Below are 23,892 nucleotides of genomic sequence, written 5' to 3' on the forward strand. Positions count from 1 at the left end.
TGCGGTGTTTTGACCTCAGGAAATTAAGCAAGCTCCCAGCACCCTGGTGAGGGGTTGTCTGCACCATCCTGCTTTTATGCCCAGGGAAAGCAGGTAGTGTAACCCAGAGGCACCTGCTGCTTCCCTCAGCCAGAGGAGGGTGGTGGATGGGCACATGCAATGAGCAGACTTATAGTAACGGCCAAGAGGTTGGCACTGTGCTGGGGGCAGTAGGGAGGACAAATTGTACTCACTGCTAGGCCTGCTCCTCATCACTTTCACCTCCGTGCTGGCACTGACGGAGTTGCTGCTGCTGTAGGCGCTGCATGTGTAGGATCCCTCATCAGCCTCTTGAACGTTGCTTATGATCAGTCTTCCATCCTGGGACAGGTGGATGTGGTGGCCATCTGCCCRCATTGGGACGCCATTCCTGCAGTGAAAAGCATTTCATACCATTATTCCCACCATGGGAGCTAATGAGCACTGTGCTGTTTGGGAACTTACACTTTGTGAAAAGGGTGAATTTCTACAAACTCAGCACAAAGGAAGAAGTTTTCTTTTGCCATGACCTGGCTCTACAATTAGGTAGTAATGTAAGCCCGAGTGAGTCTGCACCCACTAGCCTACTGTCTCTGTGGGGAGTAGCTAGCTATGTGCTCTGTAAAGCCTTTTCCCTTTCCTGTATTACACATTTTGAGGTTTAAGGAACTAAGAGAAGATACAGTGTGCCTTTCCTCTGTCCAGGTTGTGGTCTGGCAATGAGTGTTTGGCTGACCACTTACTACCCCATGTGGTCCTCAAGCAATGTGCCCTCTTTCTTCCTCCTCAAAAGTTTGTTTCAAAAAGCGTTCGAGAAATCAGCAAGACTGTGTCTGTTCTGTTCTTCCTGAAATACTCTACGTAAAGCAGGAAAACCACCTGAATTCTGAACTGCCAGTTACCAAGGAAATAAAATCTGATTCACTGAAAAGGGTTTCCTCAGACTCCGAAACTTGCATCATCTTGTTAACTCAAATACCAAAGTTACGTATGGAAGAAAAGCTCTTTTTGTGAGAAGGGCCACTTCAGTCCTACTCCTTGGAGTAAAGGGACTTGAACAACTACCAGTCCATCTCTCTGGATCCTTTGCAGGAAGGCTCCAAAAAACTGATTATTTTCAAGTAGGAAAAAACAACAAACACCTCCCCAACACTCACACAAATTCACAGTTTCACTGCAAGAAAAGAGAAGAGGACACAGCTTTTCTCTTATGCTTAACGAGACCCTTTAAACTCTCCTTTACTCCCATTTGACAGCAGACGGAGAGAACTGTCCCAGCAGGAAGCTGGAGAAAGAGTGGCTGTTATTGCAGAGGCTAAAATGTTTGCTAGGATTAGCCAGTGAGATAATTTTACAGAAACTTAATAAAGGTCTTCCTCTGCTCACACACTTTAATTTTTGCTATTGTAATGTCACTAGTTCTCCAGCATGGAGCCTTCCCAAACTCCATGAATTCTTAGCTCAATGCCACTCTCCTCCTCATTTTGCTGGAACATGGACTTGGTGAACTTCATCCCCCACAGGGATCTTGACCAGGACTTTTCGGAGAATAGCAAAGTCAATTAGGACGAGTGGAAAACAGTGGCTGGGGCTGAGAAGAACCGTGGATCCCTCCCTGGCCTGGCAGGCATCTGGCAGGCATCCTGGCCTGGCAGGAGGATAAGTGATGAGGTTCAGGAAGAGGAAGAAAGGGAAGTTCTGTCTCATTTTTGCTTACCTTGACCACCGTATATTCACACTGCTGCCGGTCACTGTGCAATGAAGTTGGGCAGTCTCTCCCTCAGGTACCGTGATGCTTGGCAGAAGACCAGTGATCCTCAGCTCTCCTGGACCAGAAAGGAAATCCTCGCTAGCTGGAAGACAATTCCATGTTGCCTCCAGTAGCAGGAGTATTCTCCTCTCAGAAAAGTTCAACTTACACTACCATGAGCTACGCAGCTTCTAGGCCCTGAAACAATACGTTTGGAGCTATCGCAGCTATTTCTATGCAGGACATGGTATTTCCTAAGGGATTTGTCCCAAGTCAGAGCAAGCAGCAGAGGCCTCAAGGAGCTTTTTCCTCCAGCTGGACTCAAGCAGATCACAGAGCCACCCCCTTTAGCTTCTCTTGCTCCTGAACCCATTCACACCAGTATCCTAGAAACAAGACCCTGAGAAGCAACTCTCACTGTGCTATCAGCCCCCTTTCTCAGCTGCCTAGAACACTACAATCTACTAGGCCCATGCAGATTTTGTACCATCTGGTAAAACAACTCACCATTCCCTTGCCCTCAAGCTGCCTGTTAAATGCTAGGTGTGAAGCCAACAGGCATGGCAAAAGGTGATACCTGCCTGCAGGCCAGCACCCACCCCCCACACTGTGTGCATACGTGTGTGCGCACAAGCATGTAGCACTTCCACCTGTCTGGTACCTAGAGGTCGAAACAGGACCTGGTGCTGGTCCTGGTCACGTCCATTCGAGGCGATGCAGGTGAAGAAGCCAATATCTTCAGAGCTGACCCGGCTGATCACCAGGGCTCCATCTGACTGCTGCCTGTGCCTGGGGGACAAAGCCAGAAACCTCCTCAGCTGGTGCATGGCCCAGGATGGGACTCCAGCCACCAGAGCTGGAGCCAAGCCCTGCACACAGCCTTGTGGTAACACCCTCCAAAAAACAGGTTTATCAGCAGTCCAGTTCAAACTATACGCCCTTGTCCTCAAATCCCAGCACTAGTGCTGTGGCCTCTGGAAAAGCTCTCTGCTGAAGCAGACCCTCTGGGAGCAAGGGAGTGAGGGGAGTTTCAGGAGAGCAGTATCAGCACCCAGGAAAATTTACTGCAGGTGCCCCAATATTTTTGCTGGTAAATCTGTCCCCTCATTCACAGACCAGCTGTTTTTTGGCAAATTGACTTGTCATGCATCTTCCTTCTGCTAATCTCGTAGCTTTGTTCTGTGAGCGAGGCCAGGGCAGTTGAACAGTACTGCCTGGCCCCAGCAGATGAAGCTGCCCAGCATGAAGTGGGACAGGTCCTAGCTGTATGGCCAGCAGCTCTGCTCTCTCAGGGAGGAGACACAGGAAGGGCTGGGGGAGAAGAGTGCTTGGCTCCTGGTGAACCTGCTTGTGGCACATGCTGGAGCAGCCGGAGGCTCACCTGGGAGAGGAGAGGGGCTGCCCATCCTTCTGCCACTCAATGATGAGAGTGGGCGACGCTTCCACTGTGCAGGGCAGTCTGACTCTCTCCCCGACATTGGCCTCCACTACCGAGGGCTCTCTCTTATCCATTATCAATCTGCAAAGCACACACCCACAAGCATGGCAAAAGATGCAGCAACTTCCACATTCAGTGTTTGACCTTCAACACAAAGCCTTGTTTAATTGCAAGCTTTATTTTTGGCTTCCAGTGGGAAAGGGCGGTCTCTGCCCTTCCCTCAGAGCTCGGATATTTGTTGTTACTAACTTTCACTTCCAGAAAAGAGCAGCCTCCACAGAATCCCATTTGAGTTTGGCACAGCCTGATGCTGCACTCCTGCCAGACAACTTAACCCTTTGGAAATAGCAGCTCAGAGTATCCCTCTATCCCATAGCATCCCCCTGGCTAACAGCCTAAGAAGTGTTAACAGTGTGAGCATATGGTGAGTGGCACAAAGCCCCGGAGAGCAGACCACCAAGCAAGCTTCCCCCAAAGTGCTTCTATGGCACACAAAAATGAGCAAATATTTTTTTTAGCGTGTGAAAAGCCCATTGCAATCACTTGTCTGACAGCATGCAAGGCCTGGGAGCTGGTCATCCACTGTGTGCTGCAGAAAGGCTGAGCTCAGGCTCTCACACGATTCATCTCCTTGTGCTCTTTGCTCTCTTGTAACTACAGATAAACACCATTTCAGAAGGGAACTAAACCATGACATTCTCAGAGTCAAAGAAAACAGTCTCCCCCACACCCATTCTCTGACCTAAATTCTTCATCTCAAAAAATGAAACCAAAGAGCCTTAATTCAATGAATCACTTATTTCTGCAGAAGGGCAGAAGCAGCTAAGGAGGTTGCTGGAGTGTTCAGCAAATTGCCTGGGTTTTAAGTTTGTAAACTCAAAAGAAGGAAGATGCGACCATCAGATCATGGTTGCATTTAATCTAGAGCCCCATCAGGCTGAATTTATGGCGAATGGAATTTTTTTACTCTTTCATTTCTGCAGGGCCAAGAAGTACCACAGAAACAGGCAAGAAACTACAAAATACACCAGCCAGTAGGTGAGGAGATAGTTTTGAATCAAACTGGTTTGTTCACAAAATATTTAAGATAAATGGGTGGGGGCTAAAGTATCTGGAGCTTTTAAAAAATATATGTATTTTTTGTGCTAGTTAATCAGTCCCATTTGCTTTCTTCTCTTTCCAGAAGAGGCTTCTTTTTCTGACTACACTAGCTCGAACAACTAAGGATGCAGCCCCTCACACTTCCACTTTCCTTTGAATCTAGCTCCTTCGCTGCCTGCCTCCCTGTGTGTCTTTGCTCAGGACATGCTTCTTTTGAGAGACCCCCAGGAGGACAGAAGACAGCTTGCGACTAGGATCTTTGCCTGTTTCTGCTGTCAGCAGTTCAGTACTCCAGGCCTCCCAACCGTGCCCCAGAACAGCTGACCCAGGACCTTTCCAACCCTCAGCTCTCTCTACATCAAGATGCCATATGGTTCATCAGCTGGGCACGGTGGACAAACTGTTGCTGTATGCAAACTTACCTATATGTGAATTGTTGATGCATGGAGGAACTGGCTTCCTGTACAATTTTACTGCCTCTGGGTAGCTCTCGATGTTGCTCATTTTCCTTGTGAATGACCCAACCTCTCTCACTCTCTGCCAGAACAGCACCCTGGTACTCTATTCAAAATAAAATGCCTTATGTGAATAAAAAGATTCTTCACACTGTGACCTCTTGCGTAGGGTTTCTATGAGCTTGGGAGAGCTTGCTGAACTGGAGCCAAAGAGCCCTTCAGCCATCTGGTTTCTGGCTGACTAGTGCAGTAAACCTGCACCGTCTATTAATGAGAGTCACAGACCTGCAGGCAAGCAATTTTAGACTCTTTCCTCTTCTCTGTGAGTGGACATGTTGCAACATCCCTTAGGCCAACAATGCCTTCTGCCCCATGTGCCATTGCTGTGACAAGATAAATCTCAGAGATCAGAGGCCACAGGGTGGCTGCTGGCCCATCTTTTAAGATTAGTCTTTTTTATTTTTTAAATAAGGCACATTTTTTTCAAAATGGGGAGCAGTCTGTTACCCAGAAGGACCTGTCTGGGCAAAATACAAAACATAGCATGGACGGCTATAGCAGGCCAGTCTGTTGCATTACAATGTGAGATGTAGGACCCAGAAAACTGCAGATACCCCTTTGCTGGAGCCTCCTGTCCTAGGTCAGGAGGCAGCCAATGGTGCCCAGGGAAGACAACACGATCACTGTGCTGGAAATGGGGCTGGCAACCGGCAAGCCACAAGTCCAGGTAAGGGGTGGCACTGCAGCTGAGGAAGTGCTTTAGGGCAAAGGCTTTATCATGAGGTAACACCAAAAGAAGTCCTATTGCCTCCGTTCTCCAGTGGCAGCTCCACAGTGGAGGAGACCTGCTGCTGCAACTAGCTCTCAGGAGGGCATTGCCACAGAGTGAAGGCAATGCTGCTGGCACAGTGTGGCAGCAGGGAAAGTCCCATTTGCTCCTGCAATTGGCTTTAATTGCTCCTGTTGTCAGTGACTGTTAAGGAGGAGTTCAGGGCTACCACTTTGGTCTTAAGTGGAAGATAAGTCACCTATGATCTGTAACTGAATCTGTCGTCTCTCCGGTCTCTCCGTCCTCCCGTTGAAAATGAGGCACGTGTAAATCCCTGTGTCCTCCGACTTGATGTGGCTGATCACCAAGGAGCTGTCAGACTGGTAGGTATGCCTGCAACAGGGGCAGGGATTAGCTCCCTCTGCTCAGCCAAGGGCTGATGGCCCTTCATGCTGACGTTGCAACCACCAATATGTAGCTTAGAAAAACAAAACCCCATCAACCACAGAGGAGTCATGGGCAGGGGAGATAATTGAGACAGAAAGGAGGTCAGGAGCAGAGAGGAAACTGAGATGGGAAAATAGGAAGCTGCTTTCAGCAATCTTCTCCCATGAGGAGGCAAACTGCCCTTCCAGGCAGTGACTTGAGCCCCCCCAGAAAAGCAGAACTGGGCACTGTTCTTAACTGTGATTTTCATAACACAAAGTGACTGTATAGCTCCAAACTGCTGCAGGAAACAGACTCCCCAAGAAAAGCAAGCTTTAAAAATAGTTTTAAAAATACTACATTTTAGATAGGGGTACCAGAAACTTCCAGCCAGAAGAACTCTGAGTCATCTGACTCACAGCTTCACCTTGGACTACTGACTGAGTGCTGCCCCAAGAGGGATCCTACACAGCCTGTATTTTTCTGCCTAACTGCCCATGCATCAGCTTCCTCTGGTGCCTTGCAGCACCCATTCTGCCCTCTAACACCAGGCAAGGTCTCAGAGCAGAGCTTATCTGTCCCTGCTGTGCACAGACCAGGCAGAGAGCTCATGTACAGGGGCTCTCTTAGGGCAGTACATGGGCTTGTTTATTCATTAACTTTTTTTTTTCCTTTTTAAGAATGTTAACAATGAGCTTACGAAAGAAGCAGGCAAGCATATTTGGCACCCTGTCCAGGAAGGAGTGTGAACTCTGCTCTACAATGAAGAGAGCTGAGCTAACCTGTTGGAGGAGACCGGCCGCCCATCCTTCATCCACTCCACTCTGGAGAAGGGGAATGTGCCTGTCTTGCAGAACAGCTGGATGTTTTGTCCCACAGCTGCTGTCACAAGAGAAGGCCTGCCTTCCTCCAGGATGGCTCTGAAAGAAAAAGCAATTTCATCACTTGTACCTCTGCTGCCCTCCTCTCCTCTAGGTCCTCTAATGCGACTCTGGAGGACAGTCACAACCCACGGCGCAAAGCAGGACTTGCTGCCCATTCAATTTTGAGCAGATGCACTAGATAACATGTGGGCAGCCCTCTACCACACAGCAAAGGCTGGTCTGGACAGACTAAATGCTACAAAAACTCCAGGGGAGAGGCAGGGACTCCTCCAGCCAGCTCCTCTCCTCTGAAGGAACTGAGTTCAGCTCTTGGGACCACAAGTGGTCTCTGTGCAGATACACATGGATCTAGCTCCACACACTCCTGATTTTCAGGGTGACACTGTCCCTGACCCAAACTCTGAACCTGAAAGTCTTCCCTAGAACAAACTACTGCTGTTCTACGCAGTGCTGAGTAAAGGTTCCAAAGTCAGAGAGTTAGCTAAACAAATTGGTCGGAACAGGCAAAACGCCTATAGATTTACATTTACAGCAAAATAATGCCTCCCAAATAAGGGCCCCAGGATTCTGCAGTCCTTTCACAGACAGTACTTCCAATGCTGTCAGAAAGTAGGAAGAGTGCAAGGAAAGAGAGACCAGACATCCTCAGGGCCTGAATAACTTGATTTTCCAAAGGGACACATGTAGAGCCAAACTGGTATATGGTATTCCCAGTTAACTAGTCCTGGATGGGGCAATACTTCCACTCCAGGGGAAGCTGCACTGGGGCTCACAATCAGCTGACAGAGCAGAAAAGAAATCACCTGTGCAGAGCTTGTGCTGGGAAGGAGCCTGCAGATGCCTGGTGCCCAAGTCCCTCTATCATAGAAGCATCTGCTCCCAAAGCCTTAGGCCACTGTTCACCTTCATGGGGCAGTGCTTGCCGGCCACTGCCACTCTGCCTCTCTGAGTGCTTGGACACTGTTTCCTGGCTCAGGTGGCCCAGTCTCCTTTCTCCATCACCTTCAGCGTGCCGGACAGCCCAGCGCTGGCTGTCCAGCACATCAGTCCTTGGCAAATACTCTGGCAGCACATCACTTCTCCAGCTGTCCACCCTGTGGCTGTCTTGTGTGGGGTGTGAAGCCCCATAGGCTCCTCCTTCTTGGCTGTGGCTTGCAGACTCTCTCAGGGATGGCTGCTGCTGGCCCCGAGCATCCCCTGGGCGAGTGTGGGAATCAGCATGCTGGCGCTGCAGGGTCCCTGCGCGAGGACCGTGCTGGCGCTCCAGGGGACTGACTCCTGCAGAGTCCTGGCATGCCCTCATGCAGTCCTCCTCTGAGGCAAAACTGTTCTTATTGCCATGACAGCCGCCGTACCAGAACCGGTTGCACTGGCCAACAACAGCCACAAAGTACCAGCGAGTGGTCCAGTCCATGCAGGGGCCGTGGGCACTGGGCAGCAGGCAAACGACAGGAAAGGCTACCAAAAACAACAGCACAGAGCGGGATGTTAGGATCATGACACACAAAGGTTCAGCTGCTTCAAGCTTCTACCCAGATGATCTGACAGGCCTTGTGGGCAGGGTGCAGGCCAGAAAGTAGGACACCTGAGTTCTGCACTGAACTCTGCTTTGAACTCAGGTCAGCTGCTCGGATGTTTCTTTCTGCCCCAGTTTTCACACTGACAGAAGGAGAACCAGCCTCAGAAACATTTCTGAATCTAAACTGACTAGACATTAGATACTAGACTGACACTTTACAGCCTTTCTGCAACTGGGAGGTTGGCCCTAGGACCTCCTCTCCCTGCAAGGGGCATGAGACTGCCATTGCACATTTCCAGCCCAAAGAGCAAGCGGATCAGATCCAGTTGTGAAACCTCATGCATTATAGAGTATGCCCCCACACACTGATATAAAGAGCACAGCCCAGTGCATCTACAAACCTCCCCTATAATCACATGTATCACAGTCACATGCTGACAAACATCAGATGCAGGGCTCTGACCAAGAGGCCCTTTGCTGTGCCCTGGTTGAGCAGAGGGGAGCCAGAGACTTTTCCCCTTCTCTGAGGCAGTCCGACAGGGCTGCTCACCAAGCAGTCCCTGTGCTGCAACAAAAAAGGAAGGTAATGTAGCAGCACACCTTCCTGCAAAAGACACACCTGGGAACTAAAGGAGTTGAGATGTTTTTACCAGCCACTCTGGTGTCCTCACAGTACAGCAGGCACTGTTCCCTGCTGAGGTCTGCTGGCTGAAAGTCTCCACACAGCCCTGAGCAACACCTCCATCCCTAGCCGTAGCTCTCATTCCACCCCCAGCCAGAAGGGTTGTCCAGAGCTGAGCCTGACCCTAATTCCTCAGAGAGGATCCACTTCTCCTAAACCCAGGTAACTAATCTGGATGCTGCAGGCTGCATCAGGGTGTCCTCTCAGGGGTAAACACCCCCCAGAAGTCCTACAAACTGACAGAGGCTACAGGAATCTGGTTCTGTCAAAATATCAATGGAGGATGACAAGAGTTTCTGTGGTAGGTGACAGAACTGAACCATGTGGCAGCTTTTCTATGCTCCCTCCAACCTTCCCCTATCTGAGCCATCAGGCAGAACTTCTTTGCAAGGAGACAATTTACTATATTTTACAGAGAGCAAAGCCTCTGCACAGGAAGTGTCCTGTAGCTTGCTGAATGCTGTACAACTCTTCCAACATTTCTAAATCAAGAAGCCAGAGCATCACTTACGGTAGCTGGGCCTATTGAGACATCCTTCCCCTCGAGGGCCTGAAGCTGAAGAGATGTTGTCAAAACAGCAGCCATACATCGAACCGCGGCATTTGCCTGAGGGGTGCTGCTGGGACAAGGCTTGGCTTGCCTTAGAGACAGGAATCGAAAGCCAAAAGTTAACATGCAGACACGAGGACAGTAGCACATGCAAGGCACCACATACAAGCTGTCGGCTGCAGAAGGCCAGCTGTTAGAGGAATCACTGTTCATTTGTTTGCCTCCTAGAGACTTTCATGCTGGTGTGGGGGAACTTGGCTTTCAGCTGTGGAGCCAGGGTTGCACTTCTCCACAAAACAGATCCAGCCAGCCCAGCAGCAGGCCAGTTTTCTTAGCTAGCCTCACCAAGCACTTCAAGCTATGACCCCTAAAGAACAAGGAGGAAGTTCCTCCCTGACTGTTTTGCCCTCAATTAGTCTGCAGAGATGAACAACAAGGGTAATTACTAGTGGCAATGTACTTCCCATTTTTTCCCCCTAGAAATTGGATTGCAAATGTCTGCCAAACAGAAATTTGACTACTCAGGATTATTCAGCCAGTTCTACAAAAGATGTTCTGCTGCTTCTCAGACAGCTCCTGCTCTCCCACTCTGTCTTCTGCTTACAGAGGATCATCAGTGGATCTGCCAGACTGAGCAGAAGCAAAGTTGGTCAGAGGACCTGATGCCATGCATGGAGTATTGGTTCTCCAGTATTACTGGCAGAGATGAAGTACAACAGAAACCCATAATCTGAGTCACCATCACCAGATCTGAATACTACTACCTGATGGGCTATTAAAACCCAGAGGTTTTCTTTACTTACTGTTGGAGCGGCTGCAGTGGGCTGACTTCTGTTCACTTGAACATCACTGTAATATTGTGGGCATCCCATGTTGTTTGGACCCCGGGCAGATGATATTCCATCAGGACAGCATCCATACCTGCAGGCAAACCACAGAAGGGCTGCAGCAAGATCTGACCTGCCTGGCTCAACAAGCACAGGCTGCAAACATCAGTAAGCCCCCAGGAAAGGCAATGCCTCCCTGCTCAGRCCTATCTATTTCCAGCTACCTGCTCCGTTGACAGGTGCCAAAGGGGCAACCTCTCCCCAAAGGACCTGAAGCTGGAGTGTGCCCATCCGGACAGCAGCCATGGGGGCTCCGATAGCAGTCCTGAGAGCCAGTCCCTGCAGCGAGGTCCCGAGGGAAGCTGAGCTGTCGGGAACCCGATGAGCGTGACTGAGATTCCCAGCGAACCGGCAAGAAGTTGGTGCCGCGGTCCTCGGTAGACTGAATGTGGTGATTCCCAGAGCTACTATGGACCATGGAGCTCCCAGGGAGCATCCTTTCATCACCAGAATCTGGGGAGAGAACTCCTTAAAGCATGCAGGTGAGCATCAGATCTGGTCAATTTTCTTCATCTATACTCTCCTTTACCAGCCCCAGGCTACAGGGCAGGCTTTTCCATATCAGGGTTTTACCTGAGCACATCTTTTGGCCCACTGTTCTGGATCTGGTTGTCCTAAGGTTCTTTTCCTCACTGCCCTTAGGTAAAGTCTCTGAGAGCATTCTTTCTGGTGTTCCAGGAGAAACCACCTGCCACATTACTGTGGTCCTCTCACAGTGGACACAGGATCCTATCTTCTTCCTGTGATCTACATTGGGCAGCATTTTTCTCAGCCAGCACTTAAGTCATGCTGCCAGAACCTGGGATCTATATATTCTGTATGCACACATTCAGATATTGTTCACTATTGGTGTAAATGAATCCATCCTTTGTCCCTGGCTCCACGAATTTCTACAAGCCATGAAGAGAAGGAGAGGAATGGAGAAAAGGAGGAGCCCTTCCTTTACCACACTCTGTTTCACATCCACCATCACCAAAACCACAAACATAATCCTTCCTAACCTGTGGCAGGGCTGTCTGGGTTGTAACGTGTCAGCAAGGACTGGCGGGTGACATCATATCCCATAGTGTCCTGCATACTGGGGACCTCTGCAAAGAGAAACGTGCACAAAATTAGAACATAGGGCTGTACTAACCGCACTAACAATTGCAAATGCAACAACAGAAGACTGAAAGAGTCAACAGGGGACTGCAGCTGATGAATATGCTCCTATTCTCCTGGAACAGCTGCTGATCATCAATGGGATTGATTGGAACACCTGTGATGGGCAGGCAAAGGTGAGCATTTCAGCTGGGGCATGAAGACTAGATACAGACAGCAAACAAAACCATCTGAGCAGTTGTCTCCTTTATGCCTGATTCACAGAGAGATGAGAATTGTCTTCAGTCTCTAGCCACTGAGCATGCCAAGAGTGTCATCCTTCTTAACTCCTGGGGTCAGTCCACAGCATAAACTGGGACAGAGCCATGATAGAATACTGAGTTCAGAATGAACATACACCAGTGTTATTCCCAAGCCTGTTACATATATTTCAAATAACACATGTATTGGGATTCTGACTTGAAGGCACTGTGTTTCTGTGCACAAAACATAAATGGCACAAGACAGAGGTGGGCAGGGAGCTGAGAAAACAAGCTAGTGTGAAATCCTGGAAATTTCTACTCCTAAACAGGAGCACCTTAGGAAAAGCTAGGTGTCTAGCAACATCACTCACGCTGTGGCAGGTAGCAGGGCTGCACGTTGCAGCTACCCAGTGTGGCTGGTTTCTGCGGCTGGATGGCTTTGCACGTCTCAGGACTGTACAACTTGGAGTCGCTGTCAGCGCAGATGACTTGGCGTGTCCGGATGCCTGAGTCGCAGCTTTTCGAACACTCGGGCACAGAGAAAAGGCAAGTGAGCAGGCAGCAGAGACAGAAAACCAGTGGACCAGCAGCTACACAATTAGCTGCACACTGAGCACAGCTCCGTCTACCAAGACAAGGCAAACAATACTGCAGCTGGATTCATCTTAACAATTCAAAAACATACTTTAAACCATTTCAAATGGTTTAAATGTTGTGCCCAGCCCTGAATCATTGGGCTGTAAGCCATGCTCAGTCTGCAACATCCAGGGGAACTGTTCTGCTATTCACAGCAGTGTTGCAGGGAGTTGGAATAAGTAGGAGTGAATTATTTCAGCCTCGCCTAGAGGCATCTCAATGCTACTGGGATCCACCAGCTGCAAGAATCAACTGTGAACTCCCCATTCAACAAGAACAGGCACCAGTTTACAATGGGAAAGCAAACTGGTGGCTTCCTTGTAAGTGGCTAACTGGAGTTTCCCTCACTGCAAGCTGTGGATGATGAAGGAGGCATGAACATCAACTCAGGGAAGCAGAGAGGAGGAGGTATTTGTTTAACTCACCTGTTCATGGCAGGCTTTAGAAACACTGGGAGAGCATTTTTTTCCCCTCTTTCATTCAGATACAGGCAGGAACCCTTCTCATATTGGAGAGCCAGGGGCCAGGAAAGATCAGATTAGGGTATGCAACTTTTCTAGGTGTGATTAAAACTTTGCCTACATCACACAAAGAACCAGATGCAACATGTTTTAACACAGAACAAGTTGGTCTGGCTAGCATGGAAGGGAAAACGCTGTGTTTGGAAGTCATGTGATGCATTGGATTTACCCTATCTCCTCCCCCTCGGCGTTTTTCCCAGGCTGAAAACAGTCTGGCTCCCTCCACAAAGACATTACTAATCCAGCTGAATCACAGTTTATCTGAACAATTACAAAAACGTACTTTAAACCATTTCACCAAACGTGATGACCAGTCCTGCAGCCCAGGGCTCTAAGCCATAGGCAGTCAATGAGCTGCTCTGCTATTCATGGTGATGGTGCAAAGAGTCAGTAATAAGCAGCAAGAGTGGATTGTTTCAGTTTACTGGCTGCATTTTGCTACTGTCACTGAAATTATAATCCCACCCTCAGAAAGATTTATTTTTGTAGCAGCTGCAAACAAAGCAGGCAGCAGATTAACTGCAGCTTTACTAGTGCCAGTTACAATGCAACCGTGAGCCAAGGGACTGGTTGTGAAGCACTACATGCTCCCAGTCTCAGCCAATGTGCAGACTGCTCTGATCAAAGCTTGTTTGCGAGGAGCACAATAAAATCAGTTATTTCTGAACCGTGAAACTGCAATGCTTACCAGGCCCCAATCTCCAACGTGCCAGCCAATTTCCTGGATGCAGTTCTCCTGAAGGCAGGGCTGGGTGGCTGATGGCTTTGGCTCCACCAGGCAAGCAAAGTCCTGAGCCCGAGAGCCATGCTGCGTTCTACAGGTGACAGTCCGGGTCTGGACACCTTCCCCACAGCTGGCCGAGCACTAAAGAAAGGGGCCCAACAATTAAAAGGAAGCACCTAATTATCACTTGCATTTCCAAGCTCTGCACCCCAACATTAGGACAGAGTACCATTTTGAGAATGCCTGAAACAAGCAACCATCATAAAAATCATCCTCATAGATGGGTGTTAGCAGAGTATTTGTTTATGTAGAAGGGACAATAAGGTATGGTTAACTGGACCAGGGAGACCTTGGGTATACCGGATGATTTTGGGCAAGTCACATCATTTCTCTCTCTCTCCCTCTGACAAAGACAGGGAGAATTACTTTGAAACAAACAAACATACAAGCAAACAAAAATTGCCAAATACATTAACCACAGTAAATGGCAGGGAATACCTGCAACCTATTGTTTTTTACTCCTGATTAAAATCAGCCTAAGGTAAAGAATGCAGGGGAAGGTAAAAAGATGAGTTTCTTGTGTTGCTCATGTCTTATGCCCAAAGAGCCTGTGTTCCACTTCCATGGTGTGCAGCTGTGACCAAGCTCTATACTAGTAACTGCTTTGTGACATTTTCAATGTCCTGTTAAATTCACAGTGGTATTGCCTGGAATCCAGTCTGCTTCTCCATGAATTACCAAGGCCTCTTTACAGACAGCAGCAACTTGGGAGAAGTCTGACTGGCTTTAGATGAGCTTCCCAGATGAGTCTTAGCCACTCACTAGGACTGCCCTAACATTTTATTTCTAAGAGCACACAAAGCATAGTCAGTTTTGGGAACCCCAGAATGAATCACTTAGGAATCCATTTGTAAGAACACAACACTCGGTGACTTCCACAAATGGTGCTCCCATTCTGCAACCCTGAAGTCATCTCTATATTTACACCTTACATCTCACAAGAGAAGAAAAAATGACTCTACAGTCTAGAACATCATGTCTTGAAGTTGCATTTTATGATGCTGCACCACTCACACAAAGTAGTGTTGTAAGATGCTAAGTCAGGTGTTGCAAGTGTGCACATACTGCTTTTAAAAAAGGAAAATGCACTTGTGCCTTAGGGACTGACCAGACACAATTCAGTGAGATCTTCTATTTTTACTTTCTAAGTCTGTGGAACATAAGATGCCTTCTAAATGACTGGCTGGCAGCACTGAGCACATGCAATTTGAAGGGTTTCCTCTCCTGGAGATAGAGCTGCCCACAGGCACTAACAACAGACAGTGCAGCTGCGCCCAGAGGAGCCCTGCTCTGACACACAGCCTAGAGCAAACACAATCAAACAGCAGGTCACCAGTGGTTCACAAGCATCTTGCTTACTGACTGTTTTAACACTGTTGTCCAGAGTCCAGTAACGCTGATGCAGCAACGTGCATGGAAATAAAATTAGCACAAGTGGGAGCCACAAGCTCCTGTTCTGCAGAGGAGAGTGCTGCTGCATATCATCAGCTGACGGAGACAGCACCCACGCCTGCCCTCTCTCTCTGCTGGGCCTGGCTCAGACACTCAGCCAGTGCCAGGGCTGGTTGGTCTGATAAAAATACAGGAGTGGGGAGAGACTGGGAGATTGGAGAAGAGAGAGGGCATGTGATGGGGGTGCGTGTGCAGGGGCAGGCACAGTTTTGAGGAACAGGGGGGTATGCATAGGAGAACATAGCTGACAGCTATCTGGAGAAGTTGTTTGGAGTGCTGCAGGGACAAGTCCTACATCTCTGCACCCCACCTACACAAGGACACACACCTCTTACAGCCCCAGAAAAGGAGCCTGGCTCTTTACCCCAGACTTTGGCAGAACCTCCTTCAACAGGTGCCAAGTGGCAGCAGTCTCCCCCACACAAACCCACCTCTGACCAGGGCCCTGTGCTCCAGGTTGCACATTGCCTCATGTTGCAGGGCTGACTGCTGCGAGGCTGCTGTGCAAAGGCCATGCACTCAGCATTATCCACCACTCCTTGGGAGCTCTGACCATCGTAGGCCACACAGTAGACAGAGCGGGTCTGGGTGCCTCCACCACAGGTAGCTGAGCAGGATCCCCAGTCCCCTGTTTTCCACCTGCAGGTCACAGAATCAAGCAAACAAATGGAAGTCCAGGTAAACTGCCTGGAGGCACAGGGCAGGGCAGCGCCTACCCCTGTTGCAGTCAGATGAGGAAAGTGTCCCCTTGCAGAACAGAGTTGGAGGCGAGTTCCCATTTGACCAAGCGCTGCCCAGCTTAATTGGCAATGCAGAGCATGAGTCCCACTCTGGGGGCAAATCCCCAACTACAAAACACTTGTTTCCCTGGAACTGCATAGTGCTCTCAGAGGGGGAAAATCTCTCTCCATGGCTTTTAGTGTCCTGATGTCTGCAAAAAAAATGTCATGCCTGGAACAGAACACCAAAGAATAAAAGGAAAACAATCCAGATCAGCAGAAAAAAAACAATCCACATCTGCCTAACCACCTGTTACACTCCAGCCATTATCAGAAGCACAGTAAACCTAAACCAAGACCTCACTTTGCCTGCAAATCATGCCAGATGTCCTCAGAAGTGCTTTGGAACTTTTCACTGACAGCCAGTAGAAAGCTAGTTTATTCTTTCCATTGGCTAAATTCAGAAGCTAACAGAAGCACAAAAAAAAGCCCAAAAAACTTTAAACAGATGTTGGCCTGTGTTTGGTTGCTGAAGCAGTCACAGAAGTGATACACCCTTACTAACATAAGGGGAAAGGTCCACAAAACAGTCACACTGTTTGGATGCTAAAATCCCTGCCCTTGTCTATTCCTGTGTCTCAGTCCTGCCTGGGTGGCTGGGAGCACAGCCTACACAGCTGGGCTTCAGTGACAACATAATGTTTCATTCCAGACTCCAGAGAGGGACATAGTCAAAAGGCATTGGTGGTGGGAGGGGATGGACATCATGGTGACCTGCTTGTCAGATGCTGCCTCCCCTTTCAGTCAGGTGAGCCCCAGTCAGTGAGGGAAGACAACTCATAATTTCTCCCCCAGTCTTCTAGCTGCTTCTCTGGTCTGCCCTCACCATCCTACTTAAACTGAGTTTCAGCCAACCAATCCACATTCATACACTACCAGAAACCCCACAGCAGACTCCATCAAGAGAAGACCACGTGTTTCTTTCCTTTGCTATAAAATAAGATGCGCCTTTGGAAAGGGAATAACTACAGCAAGTAAAAGCCATTCAGAGCAGTCTAGTTGCAGGATTCAAAACAAATTAATTGATCAAGATTTTGCAGAAGCTCCAGTGAGGATAAAACAAAACCAAAAAACAAAACTTATTSTGCCTCCTGTAAAGCATGTGTAAGGTTTTAGAAAGACTGCAACATCTGGATGGACTTACCTACAGCTTCCTTCAACTGCCACTCAAGACATCTTTTTCCACACCTGTTTTATGCCCTTTGTAAGGCAAGGTCAACCATAAGGATTAGGCCCTCCTTGGAGGGCAAAGCATGGCAAGTTCAAAGCTATTAGCAGCTTACTGGGAGGAAAACTGTTTACCTTTTAATCTTTTTTACTTCTAGTACCTCAGTGGACATTGTAGCATTGTATCCGTCACATCCTTGCACATACTTGCACAGCATGTAGGCACTTTTCTGCCTGCTGTAGAGCCCATGCCATAAAAAGAAGAGCTGAGGAACTTGGAGACTTTTGCCATGGCATTCTGGCATCCTGGCCAATGTTTCAATAGCCCAAATCCATCATGCTCTCTTCTCCTTTCTGTTCTTTCATTTTTTGTGATAAACCAAGCAAAAATCTTCCAGAACAGCCCTTCCCCTCTCCACCCTGATTCCAGAGAAAAAGCAACAATTATCAGCATAAGAAGCTAAAAGCTATGAAGAATCTGTCCCCTTCTCAGTCCCAGAAGAGTCAAGTTATCAGGAGCACTAACAACCACCTAAGCAAAGCTGCCAGCCAGCACCCTCCACCATCATTTTCACAGGCAAGAATCAAAAGCAAAGCACCATCCACCACTACTACTAGTGCCAAAAAGGAAAGCTCCCACATTCCCACAGGCTTCAGCGGTCAACTATGTGGAGAGCAAAAGAGACCAGCTGCCTTCCTGTGCTTTCTGTAATCTCCTTCTTGTTACCTCTTCATCTGAGAGGTCTGTGCTCCACTGTGGTTCCAGGCTTGCGGCAGATAGATGCGAGAAGTCCTTTATACACAGAACAAAGGATTTAGGGACTTAAAGCAAGTAGCTACAGGCTACCATGTATTCAAAAATGATCTCAKGTCTCCAAATGCCCTCCCCCCACAACAACACGCTCACGGGCCTCCACTAAACCCGTTAGATATGCAGTGAGATACACAGTTTGGGCTCCAATTACAGTTCTGGATGCTCATATAAGAACTAAGTGAAGCCAGCTGTGAGGCAATGTCAGCAAGGGACAAGATGGAAATGGCTGGGTAAAGGAGTTTGAAAGTGCTAGAGAAGGAAAAAATTGCAGGGCTCAGTCCTCCCTAAGAGCCAGGACACTGGGGATGCAGAAATGACATACAATGACACCAGATCAGGCCTGCTCCTGTTTTTTCAGGCTCCAGTTGAAGAGAATGAAAACCAGAGAATCTGTCTCCTATCTCCTACTCAGGCTAGAAGACCATCTTCCACAATCATATGCCAGAAAGGAAATTTAATTGGTCTATGAAATAAACACAGGACGTATCAAGCCCATTCCTTGTGCATACAGAAATGCTCATCACAGTGACATCATCACCTGCCTTTGTCTTGGGCTTTCTCTAGTAAGTGAAACATTTCCTTGGAGAGCACCATGCTGGAGGGCAGGAGTGGTGGGACAGTCATTCTTTTTCCTGGCTCTGAAAGCACCTCAGGAAGAAGTCAGAGTCCAGAAGAGGAAAGGAAATCTCACCGTTTGGTCTGGGGACAAGMCTGATGGCCACATGTCCGGTTATTGTCTGGTTGTGGTTTATTCCTGCACATATAGTCAGGATAAATTTCGTTGTCTATGGTGCAAAATACCAAGCGCGACTGAAAACCTAAAGGAGAAGAGCAAGAGAATATTCTSATCAATGCAAGCCACCCAGGACAAGGTTTGAAATGCACTGGCATTGCCAAGACAGGTTCCTAAAGTAGTGCAGAATCCGCACCCCCCTACAGCCCACCCAGAAAACAGTCAGATGCAATTCTTGGCCTGTTACTAAATGTATGAGCGATGCTTCCCCACATTATGCAAGTACACAGGAAGAATAAAAGAGACACAATAGTTCTCTTAGCTGAGGAGCATTTTCCTGCGATCTGAGTGGATCCTAACTCACAAGGGAAGTACCATATGCATATACTGCTTATTAAGGAGCTTTGCTTGGTGTTTGCAGTATACAGCAGTAGAACTGGGAGCAGACGTTGGACCCAGGAGGTCAGTCTTGTGAAGACTAGACACTGGAGAAAAATGCAACTCTTCTTGCTTCCTACAAGATAACAGTGCCCAGCGAGGACAACRCCAGCTCCTAAAACCACAATATTGTAAAAGCTATTGAAATGGCCATCAGCACAAAGACAAGAAGAGGCAGGTAGGAACTCTGCAGACTGACCAGCTAGGAGGGTGTTTGTGGGGGTGGGGTGGGGAGGGAGTTGTTCATTTGTTTTGGTTTGTTTTTTTTTCTTAAAATCCATTGCTCTGCTCATGGAAGATGTAAATCGAACATGATGCGACACCCCAAGAGATCTGACAATCCCCTTAGAGAGAGGGAATCTTCCATGCTATGGTAGAAGGGAATGATGGGACTCGGTTATGTAGGCCAGGTCAGCTTGGGGAGGATCTCTAAAGTAAGTGGTTGAAAAGGCCTGAAAACAATATAAAGAACTGAAACAGAATAAAAGAAAACAAAGGCTAACTATGAAGAGTATTAACAGATACTAGTAAAAAGTTTGAGGAATAAGAAATCAAAAACCAGACAGGACAAGGCAAGGGACAAAGTCCTCTTGTGACTCCATTGTGTGACCCTCCTTTGACAAAACATTAGCTGTCTCCTGCAGATATCTGTGCTAGGTTGTCTTCCAGCAGAAGACTGCTGGGAAGCAGCTGCAGAGGGCAGCACACAGTCACATAGTGTCGGTCCTGCAGGGAGTGTATATAAACCGCGTACCGCCAGAGACCAGGGTCCCTTACCTCCTCCACATTCAGAGCTGCACTCACTCCAGGAACTGTAGCTCCAGCTGTAACCTGAGCTCGGTCCTTGCACTGGCAGGTAGTATTCATACTGTACCCCTGGGTTTGGCTCCTGACTGATGAGCTATGAAAGCATGGGATAAAGTCAAGAAAACAGCAACAGTCTTCTCTTTCACAGCATTTGCCCACCATGCCTCAGGGTTCATGCAGACCTGTCTCTCTCCAGTTCAGGGAGTAATTATTCTCTGTGCTGTATTTTCTCCTTGCCTTCCTTGATACTCTAGAGAGCATCTCATTTTCCAGAGAAGGGTGCATTCATCTTTCTCAGAGCCAGAAGATCTAGCTGCTCCTGTAACAGTAGGTATCCTGGCCTGGCCTACAACACGCTATAACAAGCAGTTCCTGCCCCAACCCCTTTCTATGCTGGATGCTCTCTCCTCTTCTATCTTTTACTTCAGAACCCAATGGAAGAGGCAGGAATCAAGCCTTGCCCTGCTTCTTTTGGGCAACAGAACCAGAGAAGAAAGCAGTATGATTTCTGCAAAAAAAGCACCCTGCTGTAGCTTGGGGGCCTGCAACCTTATAAAATTGCCCGGAGCCCAGTCATTCCTCCAGAGTCTTCCCCACCCTGTCCACACCGACAGACTTTCTCTGCACAAAGCAAGGGCAACTTTGAAAAGGGAGAGAGCAACCATATCAGTAGGGGGCAGGTACAGTCACTTACCTCAATGACTAATGGTTCTGTGGTGGGGCCCCTGGCATGGAGGAGTTCTGGGGCCAGATCACCTTCTGAGCCACGATCATAGTGCATTACTGTGCTAGCTATGTGCAGTGCTTGGCTGAAGTCGATTGTCCAATGCCCATTCAGATAATACTTCCCTCGCACGTTCTTGACAGCTGGACAAACCCATACGCCACAGAAGAAAAGGTAAGAAATTAACACATTTATAACTTGACACCTGGATATCATTTCCTCTAGAAACCATGTGACAGGGCCTGCCCTAGACTTTCAGGGTATCAGCAATCCACAGAGCTCTCAGCTCAGCCTTTTGAACCCTAGCTCCTTTGCACCAGTATTGCAACCTTCTGAGCTGCGACTGACCACAAGCTAACACAGCAGCATACACTAACATAGCAAAAATTCATGCATCAAAAGAAGTCCATAAGAACTCAAGAGGGACACTCCTGTTTTCGCTCAACATTGCATCACAGGCGTGGCAAATAAAGGTGATCATCTTCTGACAGTGCTGTCCCCCCACTAATGCTCTCTTGCCAGGGGTGGCTCCTTGTTCAGACAGTGGTTCTTGACAGGCTTTGCTGCAAACCAAGCACTTTTTCACCACACAGCCAAATCCCTCCAGCAGATTCTAGCCCTGTCTCTGCATTCCTCTCCATTAGCCACTGGGGCACAGCCTGTGTCAGATGTTAAGATGCATTTACACACCACACCCTCTGTACTACTATCTTGGTCATCACATGTTCTGTTCAGAAGACAAAGACTTTTGTGCTGCATACAGTAATACACAAAGGAAAACATCACCAGACTTATTTGTCCAAAGCATTGGACAATGGTCAGAAAGCAAAAAAGTATTCACTTTCACCATTGCAATCTCCTCAGCCTTGCCCAGAAAGCTAGACAAGGACATTGCCCCTTCCTTTTTGTCCTTCGCAGCATGCCCAGAGTTTGAGATTGTACAGAAGAATACCCAGAAGATATCTATAGGGAAAAGAAGCTGAAACTTTTAGGTGGCAGGAGGAGTTGGGGATTGCATTTACCAACCAAACAGCAGAACTCATACCAAATTTTGCTATATCAGCAAGACTCCCTTCCGGGTAGGAAGTCTGAACGTGGTTGGGTTTTTTATTCCCCACCCAACACCATGACGATCACAGAAGAGAGAATGAGCAAAACCCGAAACCCAGAACTGAGCATCCCTAACATTTTAAGGGTACTCAATATTCAGACCCTGATTTTCAAGAGAGTTCTTTCCTCTGCCAGGTCAAGACCTCAAGGCAAACATCCCAAAGCCCAGTGTGTTTGAAAACCAAATCTGAACTGAATCCAAATGGACTGAAACACAGGTTCTGATGTCAGTCTTACCCAGAAAGTTCCTGCTGGGCATAACCTCCTTAATGTGGATGCTGGTGGCTCCCATGGGGATGATGAAGATCTGACTGTAGCCTGAAGAAAAATGAAGGATATTATTCAATATCTAACTGTGTGACACACAGTCATTATTCTATGCCAAAGATGCTCCCAGCTTCATTGGTGCCTGAACAAATGGATGAGCTTTACAATGGTGGCTTGAAGCATTTCAGCTGTCACTTTATCTGCATTCTCAATAGCTTCACCCAAAACTATCCATGGCCCAGTCCATGTCCGGTTGCACAAAAAGTTGCAACCACACCTCAGAAGAGTAAGCACAGGCATTAGTACCAAGTCTAGTTTTTAGAATTTAAAATCTTAGTTATTTCTCTAAGTACCATATTGGAGCTCAACACAGAGACTTGACCACAGTGCAGTTATCGTGAAACTGCTCAAAACTGGCAAAATGTAGAAGATGCAGATTCTAGTCCCATTTCTAGCCTTGCACCAAACCTGGTGGGGCTGCCAAGACACTGGACAGGGGGAGTTTTATGAAGGATATATGTAGCTATATCCATATCATGCATTTATAGCATCTACTGGAGACTGAGCAGGGAAAGATATCAGCAGCATGGGAAGTATATCAGTCTGTATCGAGATTAAGGAAGAGATTCCCAGGGTAATGCAATGAACACATTTTCTAATACTAAAGCAGCTAAAGAGCCAGATACCATACAGCTAGACTCTTCAAGTGAACATCCAAGCCTGCCTACATCAATCATGTAAGCAGGTATCTCCACCAGCCCTTACAGCAGCTTGCATTTAGGTTTAACTCTCCCCTTCTTGCCTGCCCGAACTATCTACATCTGTACCTTTGGGGAGGCTGGCTACATCAAAATTGCCTTTCACTCTATAGCAGGTACTGCCATCTCCTCCACATTGCAGGCACTTGTCCTCCTTCTTGGCAGAGTCCAGCATGTTATCACAGCCAACGGCCTGTCAGAGCACAGGGGCCTCAATGTGAATAAACCATAATGAGGGAGGAAAGAAGGAATAAAGAGACATAAGCTGCACTGATCCAAAGAGAAAACCTGAATCTAGGGAGTCTGGGAAGTCAGGAGAAGGCAGGGAAGGGTTTGTCAGAGGAAGGACAGAGCTAGCACCTTCTATCCCAAATCAGAGACAGACAGATGAATGCTGCCCACATGTTCCTCRGCACCCCAGAAACTGAATGGTTTTGCTTTTCTGGTGTTATGAATGGCCAACTAGAAGAAAGAGGAGCACCAGAAAGACTGACAGACATGATGGTAAAGAAAGGAAGCAACAGGGTCACCCACCTGACAGACTCCCTCTACACAGATGTCCCGCTTGCCAGGTTCACATGTAGTCCCATCTACCACTGCTTCCTTGTGCCTGTAGTAAAAGTTTTCTCCCTTGGGAATACAGTTTAACTCACACTTATTGGTTGCTGGTAGGAGAGGAAAAAAAAAACACAAATGCACATTATATAGTATGGCTAAGCGCTTACTAATGCATCAGGAGCCTGGTTCTAGATCACAGGAGCAGAAACAGAAGGGTGGGCTGATATTAGGTGGCAGATATCGAGCAAATTCCTGGGCCACGAAATGCTGGGGGCTGAAAAAGTACTTTGGGAAAAGGTATTCATCCTTTTCCTTCAAGCACCTCTGTTGGCCACTGTTGGAGATGGGACATTGGGCCAGGTGGACCTTTGTTTGTGCCTAGTAGGGCTGTTCTTATGCTCCCATGGAGAACAAGGTATTCTAGAGTGAGAAAAAGTGCTGGTGCAGAACACAAGGGAGCCATTATCTGAACAACCAGCAAGCAAAATTTTCAATCCATGTTGAAATCTCTCAGAATTTGTT

The 23,892-nt window shown here is 47.9% G+C and overlaps 1 protein-coding gene across 1 annotated transcript in view; it reads right to left on the reverse strand.

Moving 5' to 3' along the window:
* Window positions 1-23,892, reverse strand: part of PAPLN (papilin, proteoglycan like sulfated glycoprotein) — a 65,840-nt gene that overhangs the window by 4,331 nt on the left and 37,617 nt on the right. The window contains exons 6-26 of the mRNA XM_026078772.1: window positions 23,347-23,477; window positions 22,882-23,005; window positions 22,025-22,105; window positions 20,648-20,820; window positions 19,924-20,047; window positions 18,667-18,793; window positions 15,647-15,854; window positions 13,668-13,844; window positions 12,194-12,350; window positions 11,481-11,567; window positions 10,644-10,932; window positions 10,396-10,513; window positions 9,554-9,683; window positions 7,645-8,299; window positions 6,740-6,877; window positions 5,791-5,924; window positions 4,730-4,868; window positions 3,150-3,287; window positions 2,430-2,557; window positions 1,736-1,844; window positions 234-409 (exon numbers count right to left, since the gene is read on the reverse strand). Coding sequence (XP_025934557.1) covers window positions 234-409; window positions 1,736-1,844; window positions 2,430-2,557; window positions 3,150-3,287; window positions 4,730-4,868; window positions 5,791-5,924; window positions 6,740-6,877; window positions 7,645-8,299; window positions 9,554-9,683; window positions 10,396-10,513; window positions 10,644-10,932; window positions 11,481-11,567; window positions 12,194-12,350; window positions 13,668-13,844; window positions 15,647-15,854; window positions 18,667-18,793; window positions 19,924-20,047; window positions 20,648-20,820; window positions 22,025-22,105; window positions 22,882-23,005; window positions 23,347-23,477 — 3,543 coding nt within the window. The remainder of the gene's footprint in view (window positions 1-233; window positions 410-1,735; window positions 1,845-2,429; window positions 2,558-3,149; window positions 3,288-4,729; window positions 4,869-5,790; window positions 5,925-6,739; window positions 6,878-7,644; window positions 8,300-9,553; window positions 9,684-10,395; window positions 10,514-10,643; window positions 10,933-11,480; window positions 11,568-12,193; window positions 12,351-13,667; window positions 13,845-15,646; window positions 15,855-18,666; window positions 18,794-19,923; window positions 20,048-20,647; window positions 20,821-22,024; window positions 22,106-22,881; window positions 23,006-23,346; window positions 23,478-23,892) is intronic.

The sequence above is a fragment of the Apteryx rowi genome, unplaced genomic scaffold (genome assembly GCF_003343035.1).
Source record: "Apteryx rowi isolate R43461 unplaced genomic scaffold, aptRow1 scaffold_488, whole genome shotgun sequence".
Taxonomy (NCBI): Eukaryota; Metazoa; Chordata; class Aves; order Apterygiformes; family Apterygidae; genus Apteryx; species Apteryx rowi.